This window comes from Bos grunniens, chromosome 7, assembly GCF_055505025.1.
Source record: "Bos grunniens cultivar Pamir isolate PY7600 chromosome 7, Bosgru_T2T1.0, whole genome shotgun sequence".
Classification (NCBI taxonomy): domain Eukaryota; kingdom Metazoa; phylum Chordata; class Mammalia; order Artiodactyla; family Bovidae; genus Bos; species Bos grunniens.
In genome coordinates this window covers 20,935,955-20,951,390 of record NC_141171.1, presented here as the reverse complement: position 1 = coordinate 20,951,390, position 15,436 = coordinate 20,935,955, and the positions used below count along the sequence as shown (strand labels likewise).

The following is a 15,436-nucleotide window of genomic DNA, read 5'->3' as shown; positions in this document are numbered from 1 at the left end:
CCAGTCCACCCTTCCGTGGGACACAGCCAGGACTTGCCTCTCCTTTGCTCTGATAGAGCTCTCATGCCCACAGTAGCATGGGGGATGGACTCCTCTTCTTCCTGAACTTCGTGACTTACCAGCCACCATCCAAGTGGCAGGGAACATGGGGAGGTCACCTCAGCAGGACACAGCAGCTCAAGGTCACTAGAGGCTATGAGGACACCCACTGGAAGCCAGAGGTCACAGCCAAAGAAAGTGGCATGGCCCAAAAGCATTTCCACAGCCCAGCGACCCGGGGGAGTCGAGTGCAGGCCTGACACCCCCTGCACCTACACACGTGTCAGCCTCTGGACAGGGAGTGAGCCAGACCCATCAACACATAGATTTAGCCCAAGGGGGTTCCCAGTCTGACTTCTGGCCTCCAGGATGGAAATACTGTGTGTGGTTAAAGGCCACTAAATTTGTGAGATTGTCTCCAAGGTGACAGGGAAGGCACACACAACCTGGGTCAATGGTTCAGGGTGACCCATGCAGGGTCCACGCTGGGGGTTCCCGGAAGCTCTGGGAGGTGAGGGGGTGGGGGCAGAGCGGCACTGAGAGGTCCACACAGATGCCAGCAGAGGTCACGATGTCTATTTATTCCCCACACGTTACCTTGTCACCATGGTAGCACTCATGAGTTAGGATGCCTTGCGCGATGTGTGTGGGGCTGTCTCTCTCTGAGTTACCTACACACACAGTACTGGTACGGTGTCGCCTCCCACACGACCTGACACCACCAGGGAGCCTCCAGCAATCCCATCGCAACATTGTGGCACAAGCCACAGTGCCAGGGACCCTCTCCACCCTGCCCTGAGCTGCAGGGACATCCACGGTGGCTGCCTGGCGATCTCAGGCCCAGGCAGGTGGCCATCAGGGACCCCCATAGCCCCGACCCCCAAGTGGGAGGAGAGCCCGCTGAGGATGCAGGCAAGCCAGGCCAGCAGGACCACCTGTGGACAGAGGACAGTGGCTGGGATACACAGCCAGGCTGGGACAGGCTCAGGAGCCAGCTCAAAGGTCGAGAGGGCCCCTCGCAGTCTGTCGGTTTTAAGTACTGAGAAAAGCATGGCGATCAGACCCGAGTCCATCCGAGCACTGGACTGGAATTCAAGTCCCAGAAATGGGTCGTGTGCATCCAAGACGTCTGCTTCAGCCCCCGCTGGACGCAGAAACTGCCTCCGGGGCACTTGCAACTGGAGTTCCTTGTGTGAAAACACGGGTCTGCTGGGCCAGGCTGGCTGGCAGTGAGCTCGTTCGAGCAGGGGTGGCCAGGGAGGCCATAGTCAACTCAGAAAGTGGCTTCTTGGGGGCTGGGAGGCCCTGCAGACAGACTGGGGGGGCAGGCAGGGGCTGAAGGGGCTTCGGGGCCACGGCACCCCATGGGCCACTTCTTGGAGAGCGGTGAGAAGACCACCCCCACCTCAGAATGTTCTAGAAAATACTTTAGTGACCAGGTCTTCAGGGCAGGGGGCCAGGAGGGAGATGGGTGCTGGTCTGCACTCACAGCTTGCTGGCTCTGTTTCAAGAAGGATCTGGGGGCCGTGAGAGAGTACAAAAAGGGAGGGAGGGGAGGAGGTAAAAGTAAACATCATAAAAATCTGGCTTAACATGCAGGTCCAAGTTCTTTTTCTCTCGTGGGCGATCCAATGGAAAGAGACGGAAAAGGTCAAGAAGGCTTCCTGTTGGCCGGGAAGGACCCGATGGCGCTGGGCAGGCTGGAGGGAGAAACATCTGAGTGGGACCACCTGGCAAGAGACCTGAGGGCCCAAGGTGCCCCCCAGCCCCGGGGACTCACGGGGTGGTCACTCCTGCTGGTCGTCGTTGCTGGCACTGGGAGTCCGACTCCTGATCTGACTGCGGAGCTGCTCTATCAACTCTGGGTTCTGTTGCTGCATTTGCTGAGCAAACTGCTGGCCCCTGCAGGTGGGGGCAGGGGAGGCATGCCTGGGCTCAGCCAGGTCCAAGGCACCTACCCAGCCACCTCTCCCCACCTGACATGCCCCTGGAGGGCAGGGGGACCACTCCCTGGAGAATGAGGCTCCACAGAGCACCCGGGGACCCTGGACCCTACCCCACCCGGGAACCCTGCCTGGCAGGTCCACTCACGCCTGGATGAGACTGGCCAGGTCATTCTGCGAGGGGCTGGTGCCGGGAGTCCCCAGGGGGTTGTGGCCGCCCGAAATCATGCCAGACATGCTGCAAAGAGAGTCCTGGACTTGAAGACGGCTCAGTCCCCTTTTCCCCCTGCGGCCCTGCTTAACCCTTCCCCTCTGCTGGCAAGAGATGTCCCCTGGGACCCAACTCCCCCTGAGCCCACCCTTCTGACTGCAACCTGTCAGTTTCACCAACTTTCCCAGGAACATCCATTTTTTACTCAAAAACAGTGATTCTCAGTGGGGCAGTGCTGCCCTCCAGGGACACTAGGCCATGCCAGTGACACAAAAGACCATAGAATGTCTGAGTCCACTGATGTGAAACACTGTCAGGCCGATCAACAGACGGGTGACTGGTAGTCAGGAGCTGGGAGACCACACTCATGGGGTGGGGCTTCATTTTGGGGTGATGGACGTTCTGGAATTAGATTGTAGTGACCAGCTACAGGACATTATAAGCGTACTTAATGCCATGGAACTATAGACCTTAAGATGGCTAAAATAGGAAACTGTATGCATCTTTTACCACAATAATTTTTAACCACAAGGTCCAAAGAAGAAAGGACTTCCCTAGTGGTCCAGTAGCTAAGAATTTGCCTTGCAATCCAGGAGATGCAGGTTCAATCCCTGCTGAGGAAGTAAGATCCCACATGCCAGGGAGCAACTGAGCTCACGCACTGCAACTACTGAGCTCGAGTGGAACGACTGAGAGTCCACACGCCGTGATGCAGATCCCGAGTGCTGCAACTAAAACCACAGCCAAAGAAATATTTCAGAAAGACCCAAAGGAGAACAGTGGTCACTTACAGCTGCTGAACCTGGGGATTGTTCATCAGGTTTGATGCCTGAAGAAGAGAACAGACCTGTCAGATGGGGCAGGCTTCCCAACACATCCTGCCACTGACAAGGTTACCCTGTGAGCACCATGGGCCTCCAGTCTAGCACCCGGAGCGCCTGCCTGCCTCTTCCCCAGGCCTCACCACCCATAATGCGCTGCAACCCTCCCCCGCTTCCCTACTTTCATCCTGTCTGGACTCTCATCTTAGGAGATTCCAGGCACCTCATCACCACCCCAGATGGGGACGCCCCAGAAGAGTTGGTCCCAGTTCTCCTCTGTGGATAAACGACGACACCTGTTATCTCCCCTGCACTGATCCCCTCCCCTGCCAAATTGGGACGATCTCCTCTGGGCCAATTTTAAGACAAACATGAGCAGAGGTCAGGGAGGTGACTTCCAGGTTGTGGCTCTTTCCAAAAAGGGCAAGACAGCGCTACCACCTGGCCGTGGACCGTCCACCACCCTTTGTGGCTGTCTCAGGTCACAGTCGTGCGAGCACCAGGCATGGCTGGGTACTAACAGCACTGCACAAAGCCTCGGGAGGCTGTGACCATTGACCCCAATGGACGAGGCCAAAGGAGTGGCCACTGCCAGCTGCGTTCCCTGGCTGGGTGTCCTCCTGCCTTGTGGCCATCTGTCCCTGGATGAGAGCAGAGGCCCAGCTACAACATGGGAGGCCGGACACATCTCATCAGGACAGACATTTCTCTGGCAGCTGGGGCTCCTCTTCCTGATGGTCTGAGACCCTGGGGCCCCTGGAGCCAGCAGTGAGCCCTGAGGACCAGCAAGACCACCTGGAACTGCACAGGCATGTGGACACGCCAGGCGCCTGCTCCCGGGGAACACCCTGTGCAGAACACGCACCTCTGCACAGAAGGTGGCCTTTCTCTGGGGCCCCCACGCCCTGCCGAGTCTCATCTGCACCTCAGGGAGCAGGTGTAGTCATCTGTAGTAATCGTGTTCACACTGAGAAGGGGCTCAGCATGGGGTGCAGGGCTGGGAGAGGTGGGCTCAGTCTGCTCCCTGTGCTTGACATTGAGGAGTCTGACAGAGGGTGCTGCAGGTACCCCCTCCCTGGGACGTCTGTGGCTGTTCTGACCGTAGGCAGGGGCAGCGGGGGCAGGTGAGGCCATTACCATGCTCATGAAGCTCGGGTTGTTCAGCAGGCCTGCGATGTCAAAGCTGCCAACACCTCCCGTCTGCGGATGAGAAAAACCCTGGTCAGTGGTGCCGGGACACAGGACCTCGAAGGCTAGTCCCCAGGAAGTGAGGGGTAAAGTTTCCCATGGGGGGCGTGCTGGAATCCTGGGCATCCCTTCAGCTCAGGCGGTCCAGGCCTGCAGCCAGAGGGAGCTTTGTAGAAGGAAGCACCACGTGTGGGTCACCCAGGACGAGCTCAGCATGTTAACCTCAGCTTTTACTTTGAAGCTGCCTGAGAAAGGACAGTGTCCTCCGGAGTAGCAAGTCCTTAGAGACAGTAACCAACTCGTCCATGACTGCACCTTTCACTTGCACACCTCCCAGCACAGGCCAACATGACCCCTCCTTCACGGGGCCCCCACAGGTGGAGCCACAGTCCCCACCCTGGTCACCTCAGATCACTCACACTAGGTACCCCGAGCCTGCTGGCCCTGAGGGCTGACTCCTGCCCAGGGAACCACTGATAGGCTCTGGTCCCCACCCCGAGGGGTGGCTTCCCTGGGTGACACGCCCCCTTCTGTTTCCGGGATCAGCCCCTTCTCTCAGGACAGGACCCCGCTGAACAGAGGACCAGCCCCCAGCACCAGAGGGTCTCCACACCCAGCTCTGGCCTTGCCCTCCAACCCAGCTGCCCCACCCCCAATCACTGTCCCACGGGACTCACAGGACTGGGTGCCTCTCTCAGCCGCAGCTCAGCCACCTTGAGGTTGGACTTGTAGGTCTCATTGTCGGGATCCAGCTCCAGGGCCTTTCTGTAGTAGGCCACGGCCTCCGTGTGCTTGTTCAGGCTGGATAGTGCCAGGCTGCAGATGGAGGGACGGAGGGCATGGGGGAGGGTCTGGGAGGCAGCCCCAGTTCTCGTGGTGGGGGGTCAGAACCCTACCTCCCTGCTTGGCAGAGCTGGTCTCAGGTGCATCCCGGGACTACCCGGGAGTTCATGCCAAGGAGGCGCCTCAGGATGGGCTGCAGGCCAGGACACCAGCCAGCCACCCCCAACATCCACAGAGGGAAGTGCTAGAGACAGTTATAAAACCCACCTCCACTGATGACCCCCCCGAGTGCCAGGTGGGGTGCACCCTGAACCCCATGAGGAGAGATACTCTGCCTGGGACCCTCCCCAGCCTCGCCCTCCATGTCTCTGCATCTGCTGTCCATCTGTTTCTTCACAAAAAGCTGATTAAACTAAATGACACAGGAATTTCCTGATAGTCTAGTGGCTGAGACGGCGAACTCTCAATGCAAAGGACCTGGGTTTGATCCCTAGTCCAGGAACTAGATCCCACATGCCCCAACTGAGAATTCACAACTAAAAGACCCCATGTACCACAACTAAGACCCATTACAGCCAAAGAGATATTAAAAAAAGAAAAATCACCTAAATGACATGTCCTCCTGACTTTTGTGAGCCTCATGGGGAATCGCTGAACCCAGGGAGGGGTCATAAGAACTGTGACTTACGCCAGGGGGTCAGAAGCTCAGGTGTCAGCCTGGACTTGGGATGGTGTGGGGCTCTGTCCCTAACACAAGCGCCCCGGGCAGAAGGTGTCCGCGGGGTGGATGGGCAGGCACACTCACCCCATTCTGCCATAGGCCTTGCTGTAGGACGGGTCTATGCAGATGGCCCGCTCGCAGTCCTGCACTGCCCCTGCATAGTTCCCCAGTTTGCTGTAGGCTGCGGCTCTGGGGGAGGACAAGCAGAAAGGTCGGGGAGCTAGCTCCTCCTCGCAGCCCCTTGCCCGGTCTCCCTGGCTACCTGGTGGGGCAGAGGCAGGGTCGCCGAGAGTGGGAGGCCCTGGCAAGCTGAGTGCCCATGCTTGGTACCTGCTCATGCTCACTCACGCCTGGCTACCCACCCAGCCAGGTGTGTCATTTAGGATGGCAGCTGAGGCATCGCCATCCCAGCCTTGGGTGTGACCACTCTCCCCATTCTCTCCCACAGCCTGCCCAGGCCCCTGCCAGCAACTCCCTCCTCCCCTATACTCCAGGTTGCACCTGTTACAGAAGTAGACGGCATTGGCAGGGTTCAGCTCGATGGCTTTCCCGTAGAAGTGCACAGCGGCCTCGAAGTTCTCTACTTTCATCTGCTCATTTCCTAAAGAAAAAGGAAAGGATACATCCATCCTGGGGTCGGAGGCAGCCTTCTTGGCTCTCTTGGCTTCCCTGTGAGGGGATGGGGTTTTAGGGCCCAGGACGTGACACTCAAACACAGGTCAGGCTGGTGCCAACTGTCGTGGCCCTGGCTGCGCCATTTGGGAAGCTAAGCCTCAAATGCCATCACTCTTGCTCGTTCCTTCAGAAACAGCCCAGTTTTAATGAGATGGAATTCATATACCACAATCCTACCCTTTAAAACTATATAATTCTGCAGTTTTTAGTATGTGCAGAGTGGCCCAATCATCACCACTAACTCCAGTACACTCCATCAGCTGAACATAAGCACCAATAGCTGTTACCACTCCCCAGTCCCTGACAACCAGGAACCTACTCTCTGTGTCTGCAGATCGGCCTGCTCTGCACATTTCCCATCAGTGGAATCACACCCTGTGTGTCCTTCCGTGTCTGCTTCTCTCACTGAGCATCGTGTCCTCAGGGTCTGTCCACGTGGTAGCGAGTGTCAGTGCTTCACCGCTTTCTGGGACTAAGTGACATTCCCGAGTGTGGAGAGACCACACGTGTGCAGCCACTCATCGGCTGATAGGCAATGGTTTCCGCTATGAGCACAAGTGCACAAGCACCTTTGTGGATGTGTTTGCACACCTTCTGGGCATACCCCTGGGAGGACCCACTGGGTCATGTGGTCACTCTAACCACTTGGGAAGGTCCACAGTGGCCTTGCCATTTACATCCCTCCCACTGAGGGTCTGACTTCTCTATGTCTCCACATCCATGCAGAAGCCCCTGACCCCTACTCCAAGGCTGGCTCGCCATCTACTCTGACGGACCGGCTGGCTTCTACTTCCTGCAGCATCTGGAGACCAGGTTGTGGGGCGCTCCTCACCTTCAGTTTTGAGGCGTTCTGCCTCGGCCGAGTCCTCCTCCGAAGGCGGGGTTTCCTGGGGGCTCCTCAGATCTGGCGGCAGCTCCTGTCCCCAAAGCGAAATTGAGTTGCTGGAGAGGCAGTAGGAAACCACCGTCCCCCTGCCCCACCCAGCTCAGCACCCTTCATGCCTCTGGGGGTGACTCAGGCCCTTGTTCTGCGACCGATCCATGGTCCCGTGGGACCTGAAGGCTCACCTTGCCCGCAGCAGCTGCTTCAAATATTTCCGGAAGAGTCTGGGGGAGCGCGAGGTCACTGTCCTCCACCGTCACCCCAAAAGCGGTCTCCAGGCACTGGATGGCAACTGCCAGGGGAATGGAGGTGCACTCTGCTGACCTCAGCCCCGAGACTGCGATCTTGGCAGGCAAGATTCGAGCTTCCCTTCTTGGGCCAGCTTGCCAAGGCCTCGGAATGCATCGGTTGTGGTTCTGATTCCTCGGGGAAGTGGAGGACGGACCTACCCCTCCATGAGGCTGGGAGGAGAGGGGACAGTGCTATCCCTGCCTAGCAGGGAGCAGATGGTGACCTCAGGGCTGTCTGTGGGGTCACAATGCTGGGGCCGCCCAGGTGGTCTGACTGCTGGGTCTGGCCTGGGGTCCTCAGCCTCATTTCCATCTTTGGTGGATAGGGACACACATTCGGGGGGGGATTCAGAACCCTAGGGGGCTGTGCCTGACTGTAAGAGCAAGTGACAGAAAACCAGCAGGGGGCCCAGCGTCCCTCCCTGTGAAAGAGGACGGGGACCGGCCCATCACACTCACCCCACAAAGCTCCTGGGCACTGATGGGGGAAGGAAGGAGGAGGATGGGGGAAAGTAGCTGGCAGCAGGGGGCAGAGGACCCAAGCTCCAAGGAGGGAGGGAGACCAGTGACCCCCCACATACCTTCCAGGCTTTCCTGGGCATCAGATGAGAGCTCCCCATGCCGGAGCTGGTCGTGCAGGAAGCGGATGATGGCGTAGGCCAGACGCTTCTTGTTGTCCATCGTGAGGTGGGAGGACACACGCCTGGGAGCTTCAGGACCTGCAGACATAGAAGGAGACAGGCCTGGGGGCTTCAGGATCTGCGGACATGGTTCAGGGCATGAGGACAGGGTGGCAGGGACAGCCAGGCCTTTCCCCCTCTGCCCCCACATCCACCATCGTGCACCTCTTGCCCCAGACCATCCAGGCCCCAACACACCCCACCCTGCAGGAGCCACTTGAACTCACTGGCTAGCTGTATCTGCTCAACGAGAGAGGCAGGAAAGTTAATTCTCCTCATTTCACATAGGGGACACTGAGGCCACCCAGAGCCCCTGGCAGTCCTGCCTGATTCCTGCCTCAGGGTGACATGGCCCTGGGCCCAGTGGTCGTCACTCCTCACCAGCTGGATGGGATACACAGGGCTCCCCAGGGACACAGAGGGTGGGCCACAACCCTACCTGCTGCTTCTCTACACTCAGGACAAGAAAACATTCTGACATTCCAAGTCCCAAACATTGGGGGAACAAGCACTGTCCATGAGGGTCAGACAGGACCAGCTGGTGGGCCTGAGCAGACCAAAGGCCCAGAGGGCACTGACTGCCTCCCTTCCAGGCCGCCCAAGGGCCTCCTCTGGGTTCCAGCACACCCTGCTGTATTCCTAGGCTTTGTGTGACCATTCCCGGGACACCCTGGTGACACTTATGGTTGTCATGGCTGGGAAGGCAGGCCCCCACAGTGCCATGATGTGCCAGGTACTTCACATCCCTGCAGCTTTGCCCCCTGCAGGGGACCACCTCCCAGTCAGAGAGTAAACAGGCTCAGAGGGGGCAGCCCATGTTTGCCAGGGCTGCAGAGGGCTGACCTGGCAGCTGGGATGTGCAGTGTGAAATATCCTGGTTCCCCTAACATGCTCCCATGGGGTGAAGAGCCTGCGTGGCCTAGAAATCGAGGGGCAGCCTCCCAGCCGACTTATCACTAACCCATCACTGGTCAGTGACAGGTAAATCAAACTAGAGCAAGTCCTAAGCCCCAGGGTTTGCACACTGGCTGAGAGCAGGCGGGTGCTATCCACCCTCGGCCCTCAGGTTCAAGACATGTGACCCTGGAGGCACTTAGGGCCCTGTTTCCGGTTTGCAGAAAACTACATCATTGACAGTTTAAAGAAAGGAGAGAAAGCAGACACAAAAGGCCACACAATGTGCGATTCCACTGATGGGAAATGTCCAGAACAGGCAAATCCACAGACACAGAGAGTGGGTCCCCGGTTGTCAGCGACTGGGGCTTCTTTCGGAATGTTCTGGAAGTAGAGGTGACAGCTGCACAGCACTGTGAATGTACTGAAGTCTACTCAATTTTATAGGATGTGAATATCTCAATTTCTAAAAAGTGAACTTGAAGAAGCGGTGTTTTATGCAGCTGGACAGGGCATCTTGGCCACCATCCCACTCCCCAAACCTCTTCAGGGTGGGGGAAGTGGAATGACTTTCCTCCCCCATTTCTGGACACAATGAGCCTTTACCAAGCAAGTGCCTTTGGCTCAAGCGTATCCCTGGAACCGGGAGGTCTAAGGTCAGGATGGGCCAGGGCACAGAGGGCAGATGGCCAGCACTGCAGCCACAGGATCTTAGGAACAACACAGGGGCCATGGAGACCAACCCACACAGCTCACGTGCTCAGAGGACAGTGAAACCCCCAACACTGAGTCATATTCCCCAGCTGAACCAGTGAGCTGCCACCCAAAATGTCAACTACGTTCTGGTTTTTCAGTTCAGTTGCTCAGTCGTGTCCTACTCTTTGCGACTCCATGGATTGCAGCACACCAGGCTTCCCTGTCTTCCCAATCTTCACCACCTGGTTTTCACAGGTATTTGTTTTGCAAACAGCAGCTTCATTCACCACAGCCAAAAGGCGGACACAACCCAATGTCAGTGGATGGACGATGGGTCAATAAGTGTGGTCCATCCACATAGTGGAATATTACTCAGCCTTAAAAAGAAAGGAGGTTCTGACACCTGCTACAACCTGGACAGACCTTGAAGATATGATGCTCAGTGAGAGAAGCAGACACAGAAGAACAAATACTGTTTTGCTCTACTCATAGGAGGTCCCTGGAGGAGTCAGATCCATAGAGACAGGAAGTAGATAGTGGGGCCAGGGGCTAGGGGAGTGCAGTCAGTGTTTAATGAGGTCAGAGGTTCAGTTCAGGAAGATGAGAAAGTTCTGGAGATAAGGGTGGGGATGGTTGCATGACAATGTTGAATGTGCTTTATGCCACTGAACTGTGCACTTTGAAATAGTTAGGATGGTGAATTTTACATTATGTGTATTCTACTGTAATTAGAAAAAAACTTGTTTTCAACACTCAAAGTGGTCCTCTTAGGATGCAGACCTCTGAGACCCCAGGACCCTAGTCCTTTTGTATATTCTGCTCTAAATCAAGGGTCAAGGGCCACACCTGGCAGCCATCCACTTAGCTAAAAATGTCTTTTGCATTCATATGCTACAGAAGTGCCTCCATAATATGCTTGGTTTTCCTCACTGCCCCCAAACCCCAGAGAATTTACCACCTGGCCTTCATGTTTACCAGCTCACCCCCGACCCCTCTGCTGACTTCTCACTGAACTGGATAGAAGGGTGTCAGGGTCTCCCAGAGGGGATCACATGTCAAGGTGACATGGTAATGTCACAGGACTGGGTAGCTGGGGCTCCCACATGTGTTCCAGGCAGCACTTTGGGGCATGGCCCCCCGTCATACCCATGGGAGGCAGCACTAGGTCACTGAGATTCATGCTGGGCTGGGAGGGTACGGGGCGGGGGGTCTGCTTTCCCTTCCAGGGAATAAATGTGGCCTCTGTGACAACAGGCATTTACTTAAGAAAATAAAGGGCAACCTGATGTCTATGTGAGCAAGCTGTAAGGATGGAGGGAGTGACTCTGAGGGGTTGCTGGGGGTCCAGGGAATTCAGAGACAAAGTCACATGTGTTCCCTGCACACTCTCAGTTCTTCCAGCCCCACCCCCCACCATACCCCAGGACCTTCGCATGTGCTGCTAACAGCCCTCTCCCCTGACAGATGCCTCCCTTGAGGCCACTGATGCCTGGTTTCCCACTTCCAGGGCTTCTTCTGGTCTATGACAGGACCTTATCCCAAGGTTTGGTCCCCAATCTGACATACTGAGCGCCAAGACCAGGGCCCTGGAGCCCACCCAGGGATGATGCTAGGCCCTACAATCTTAATGCCTCAGGCCCAGCAGTCTCCATCTGAGGCCAGCTCCTTGTCACCCGCTGCCTCAGGGCTGAGATGCTCTGCGCCCCATCTGAAGGGCGCCCAGTGGATGTCCTCACTCTCTCCTATAAAACAGGGTAATGGAGGCTGCAGGGAGATTCTAGCACCTCATGCAGATGTCTCCCCCAGGCTCTACAGACATGGGGGGCTGGGGAGAATGTGCACTGAAGGGTGTTTAATAGCACCCTCTGCATCCATCTTCTGGGAGAGGGCGTGGGGTGGGATGGGACAAGACTGGGTTCCATCACCATGTGACCTTTGAGGTCCTGGGACCCTGATAATATTTAAATACACACCTGAGTGGAAGGGCGGGGAGGTGACCCACTGTGGGGAGGTGACACTGGGGCCCTCCTGTTCATACTGTCTGACCATCGGGAATTTATTGTGGTGTCCAGTGTGAGCAGGCATCAAACGCAGTATTTTTCTCAAATGTGAGTGCAGGGGCCCTCCCCCGCGGCATAGCTGACAAGGGTTCAGGTCACTGTGCAGGGGGCATCCTGGGAGCTGGGATGGGGCAGCATCCCTCTCCCTCACACCCTCGATCCCAGGAAAATCCCCCCACCCTACCCAGGGTGTTGCCAATCACAAAAGTCTCTAGACGTCACCAAACCCCCAGCTGAAAGTCACTGATACACACCAAGTGGGAAAAATAAAGGGCAGATTTTCTGGCCAAATGACTCGGCTGTGAACTTTCAGCAAATCCTGCATTCGCCAAGTATTTTGGGTTACACAGGGCTTCCCAGGTGGCTCAAATGGTAAAGAACACACCTGCCAATGCAGGAGACAGAAGAGATGCAGGTTCAATCCCTGGGTCGGGAAGATCCCCTGGAGGAGGGCACAGCAACCCATGCCAGTATTCTTGCCTGGAGAGTCCCATGGACAGAGAAGCCCAGAGAGCTACAGTCCACAGGGTTGCAAAGAATCAGACACGACTGAAGCAACTCAGCACACATGCACGCTGGGTTTCAGGACTGCAGACAAGAGACTGCGAGTCTGCAGTGGGACTGGCACCTGTTGGACACAGGCAGTCCATGCGAGTGGCCACTCTCCTCCCTCTGAATGGCCCACATCACCTTCCTGCTCCCAGCAAAGTGAGTACAGAAACGCTGGCACATGCTCTTCCTCAGCTGCTACTGGGCACCAGGGGCTCGGGAACAATTCTGACTTGTCAGGCTTTGGCTGGGGAACAGAATCCTCAGCAGGACCGTTCTCTCTCACAAGAACAGCAAGGGCTTTGTGAGGCCCAGAAGGCTGCAGGGGCACTGGCTGCAGGCATGGGGTGCAAGCAGGAGACTGGCCGGGAATGGACAATGGCCCTGGGGTGTGGCTGAGGCCAGGGACCCAGTGCCAGTTCCTCCCGGTGCCTTCAGAAGCCCTGCTGGCTCTCCATCCACCTTTCCATTTTCTCACTAAAAACACCCCAGTCTCAGGAATGCCCTGGGTGTCCAGTGGTTAAGAATCTACCTGCCAATGCAGGGGACATGGGTTCGATCCCTGGTCCGGGAAGATACCACATGTGGCTGGGCAGCTAAGCCCAAGCACCGTAACAACTGCGCCTGTGAACGGCAACTACTGAAGCCCAGGTGCCCTAGAGCCCTGGCTCTGCAACAAGGGAAGCCACCACAATGAGAAGCCCACACACCACAACTAGAGAGAACTCCCGCTATCTGCAACTAGAGAAAGCGCATGCATAGCAACAAAGACTCAGTGCAGCCAAAAATAAACAAACAATAACAAAAATGTATAGAAAAGACTATAGCTCTCAATACAGGGCAGTGCTTAACCCAATTTAGGGCCACTTACCCTTCCAGGAAGACTTAATTATAAAGCCCTGAATGAAATCCTTGGAGTGCCCCGCACTTACAAACCTGAGCTGTATACTCTACCCACACTTGCTTATTTCAAGGGTCAGCAAACATCTTCTGAAAAGGGCCAGGCTGAGGACGTTCAGCTTCCCAGGTGCCAGGTAACATGTGTGTGATCCAGTGGGCTCTATCCCACAAAACCTCATTCACAACAGGCTGCAGGGACTTCCCTGTGGTCCAGTGGCTAAGCCTCCATGTTCCCAATGCAGGGGATCCTGGTTCGATCCCTGGTCAGGGAACTAGATCCCTCCCCGCCAAAAGAGGCTGCAGTGGGATTTGGCCCCCTGGTCACCGTTTGTTTAATCAAACTCCCACTGTACAGCATAAAAAACTGAGGCCCAGAGGCATGGGAGCAACCTCCAAGGTCATCCAGGGAAGATGCATATCTGCAGTTTTGAACCTGCGCAACCTGATTCCTAGAGCTCCAAACTCCAAAATACCCTTTCCTCACCCACAAATGTGGACACCCACACCAAACCTTGCATGTGATTTCTTGGGGGTTCACACCCTTCACCCCTTCTGGACAGCACGGGTGAAAAACCACTAGTCTGAGGTAGGACGTACTTTAGCACTGTGGACATTGAGGGCCAGACTGTTCTCCGTGGGGCCATCCTGTGGATTGTGGAGCAGCATCCCTGGTCACCACCCCCTTGATACCAGGAGCGCCCCTGGTTGTGACAGCCATAGACGTCCCCAGACATGGCCCCGTGTTCCCTTTGAGGACAGAATGCCTGGCCTAGGAAGAGGAAAAGCAGACAAAACAAATAACCAGAGAGAGAAACAAAAGAAAATGGGAAACGTTGCTGGGCGGAGATGCAGAGTGCTCACGCATTTCCTGGCATCTGATAACAAAACCATCTGTCCTCTAGGAAGCTCTAGACAAGTAGCAAGAACCTAATGAAAGAGGGTTCCACGTGTACTTAACCTCATAAAGACCCTAAGAGACATACTTCTACAGCCCCTATTCGTGGCAGGAAAGGGTCGTGGAGAGGGCAAGCGACTTGCCCAAGCTCACAGAGCCAGCGAGAGGTGGACGAGCCGGTCCTTAGCGCCAGATTTCGCCCCCGTCTCCGGCACAACAGGCAGAGGTCGTCCTCGTGAAATTGGACTAACCGCTGCTGATCTCTTGGAGCTGTCACTTCGCGCTGGGGGCCCTGCGGCTTTAGTCCTCTCGGGAAGTCCCCCTACCCCATGCAGGGACTGTGACGACGCCCGTTATCTGGAGGGGGAAACAGGCTCCGAGAAGCCAAGAGGCTGGTCAAGGTCACCCAGGTGGACAGTGGAGGAGCCGGGTCAGGGAGCCCCGACTTGAACCCCAAGGACCGGGGCCCCGATTCAAAAAGACCATGTTTCCGGGACACAGCGGACACCCAGCAAGTGCTCACTGCGTGCGGGGCGCTATGCCTCCCGCTATCCACCCCCGGGCCTCCTAATTCGCATTTCATAGGCCTGGAGTCCAGAGGAAGGAAACCTGGGCAGCCAAGGGCTTGCCCGACGCGGTCTGGCCTCAGTTTCCCCTCCGCGCCGCCCACTCACAGCACTCCGCAAATCATGGCGACCCCGGTCCCGGACCGACGTCTTCCTACGGGCACAGGAGCCCCAGAAGCCCCAGACGCCCCGAACTGCGGACCTCAGGCCCATTCGGACCTGCGCCGAACCCCCCGACTCACCTCTCCCGCAGCCGAACCCGGGACCCACCGACGGCTGCGCCTGCGCACCACGGCGCCTCCCTGTACCGCCCCCCCCCCAACTGAGACGCCTGCGCAGACCGCCTGGCTTTCATTCTGCGCAGGCGCGCCAATTATCAAGGCTGGCATAAGGGGAAGTGACGCACTTTAGAGGCTGGGACAAGCTAGTCGTTAGGGCAACCAACCACTGCGAGCGAATGGAGGCCGGAAATCAGGACTGACTTGTCCTCTACAGCGGGAATGGAGTGGTGCATCATGGGACGGTGGAGGATTCTTGTGGGTTGGCTGAGTCTTCACGTGGTGCCGAGTGGGCCACGTGGTGCAGCTGCGTTTGGGTATCTGGCGCCTGGAGCATCATAGACTATCTTTGAATTCGAGCAAC

At 56.7% G+C, this 15,436-nt stretch overlaps 1 protein-coding gene across 6 annotated transcripts; it reads right to left on the bottom strand.

The window, feature by feature from the left end:
- Positions 1–593: 593 nt before the first annotated feature.
- Positions 594–15,118, bottom strand: SGTA (small glutamine rich tetratricopeptide repeat co-chaperone alpha). Of its 6 annotated transcripts, none has more exons than XM_086410267.1 (12): positions 14,903–15,118; positions 8,136–8,273; positions 7,450–7,556; positions 7,214–7,298; positions 6,208–6,307; positions 5,791–5,895; positions 4,880–5,018; positions 4,152–4,214; positions 2,985–3,022; positions 2,131–2,220; positions 1,820–1,941; positions 594–1,739 (listed from the first exon to the last, which is right to left on the bottom strand). In XM_086410267.1, exons 2-11 carry the CDS (start codon positions 8,233–8,235, stop codon positions 1,827–1,829), a joined length of 942 nt encoding a protein of 313 aa, XP_086266393.1. In that variant the 5' UTR covers positions 8,236–8,273; positions 14,903–15,118; the 3' UTR covers positions 594–1,739; positions 1,820–1,826. The 6 variants fall into 6 exon arrangements, with proteins under 6 accessions (XP_086266393.1, XP_086266392.1, XP_086266394.1 ...); XM_086410266.1 differs by having other exon boundaries at positions 15,037–15,118; XM_086410268.1 differs by lacking the exon at positions 14,903–15,118 and adding an exon at positions 13,931–14,233.
- Between the last annotated feature and the right edge of the window lie 318 nt (positions 15,119–15,436).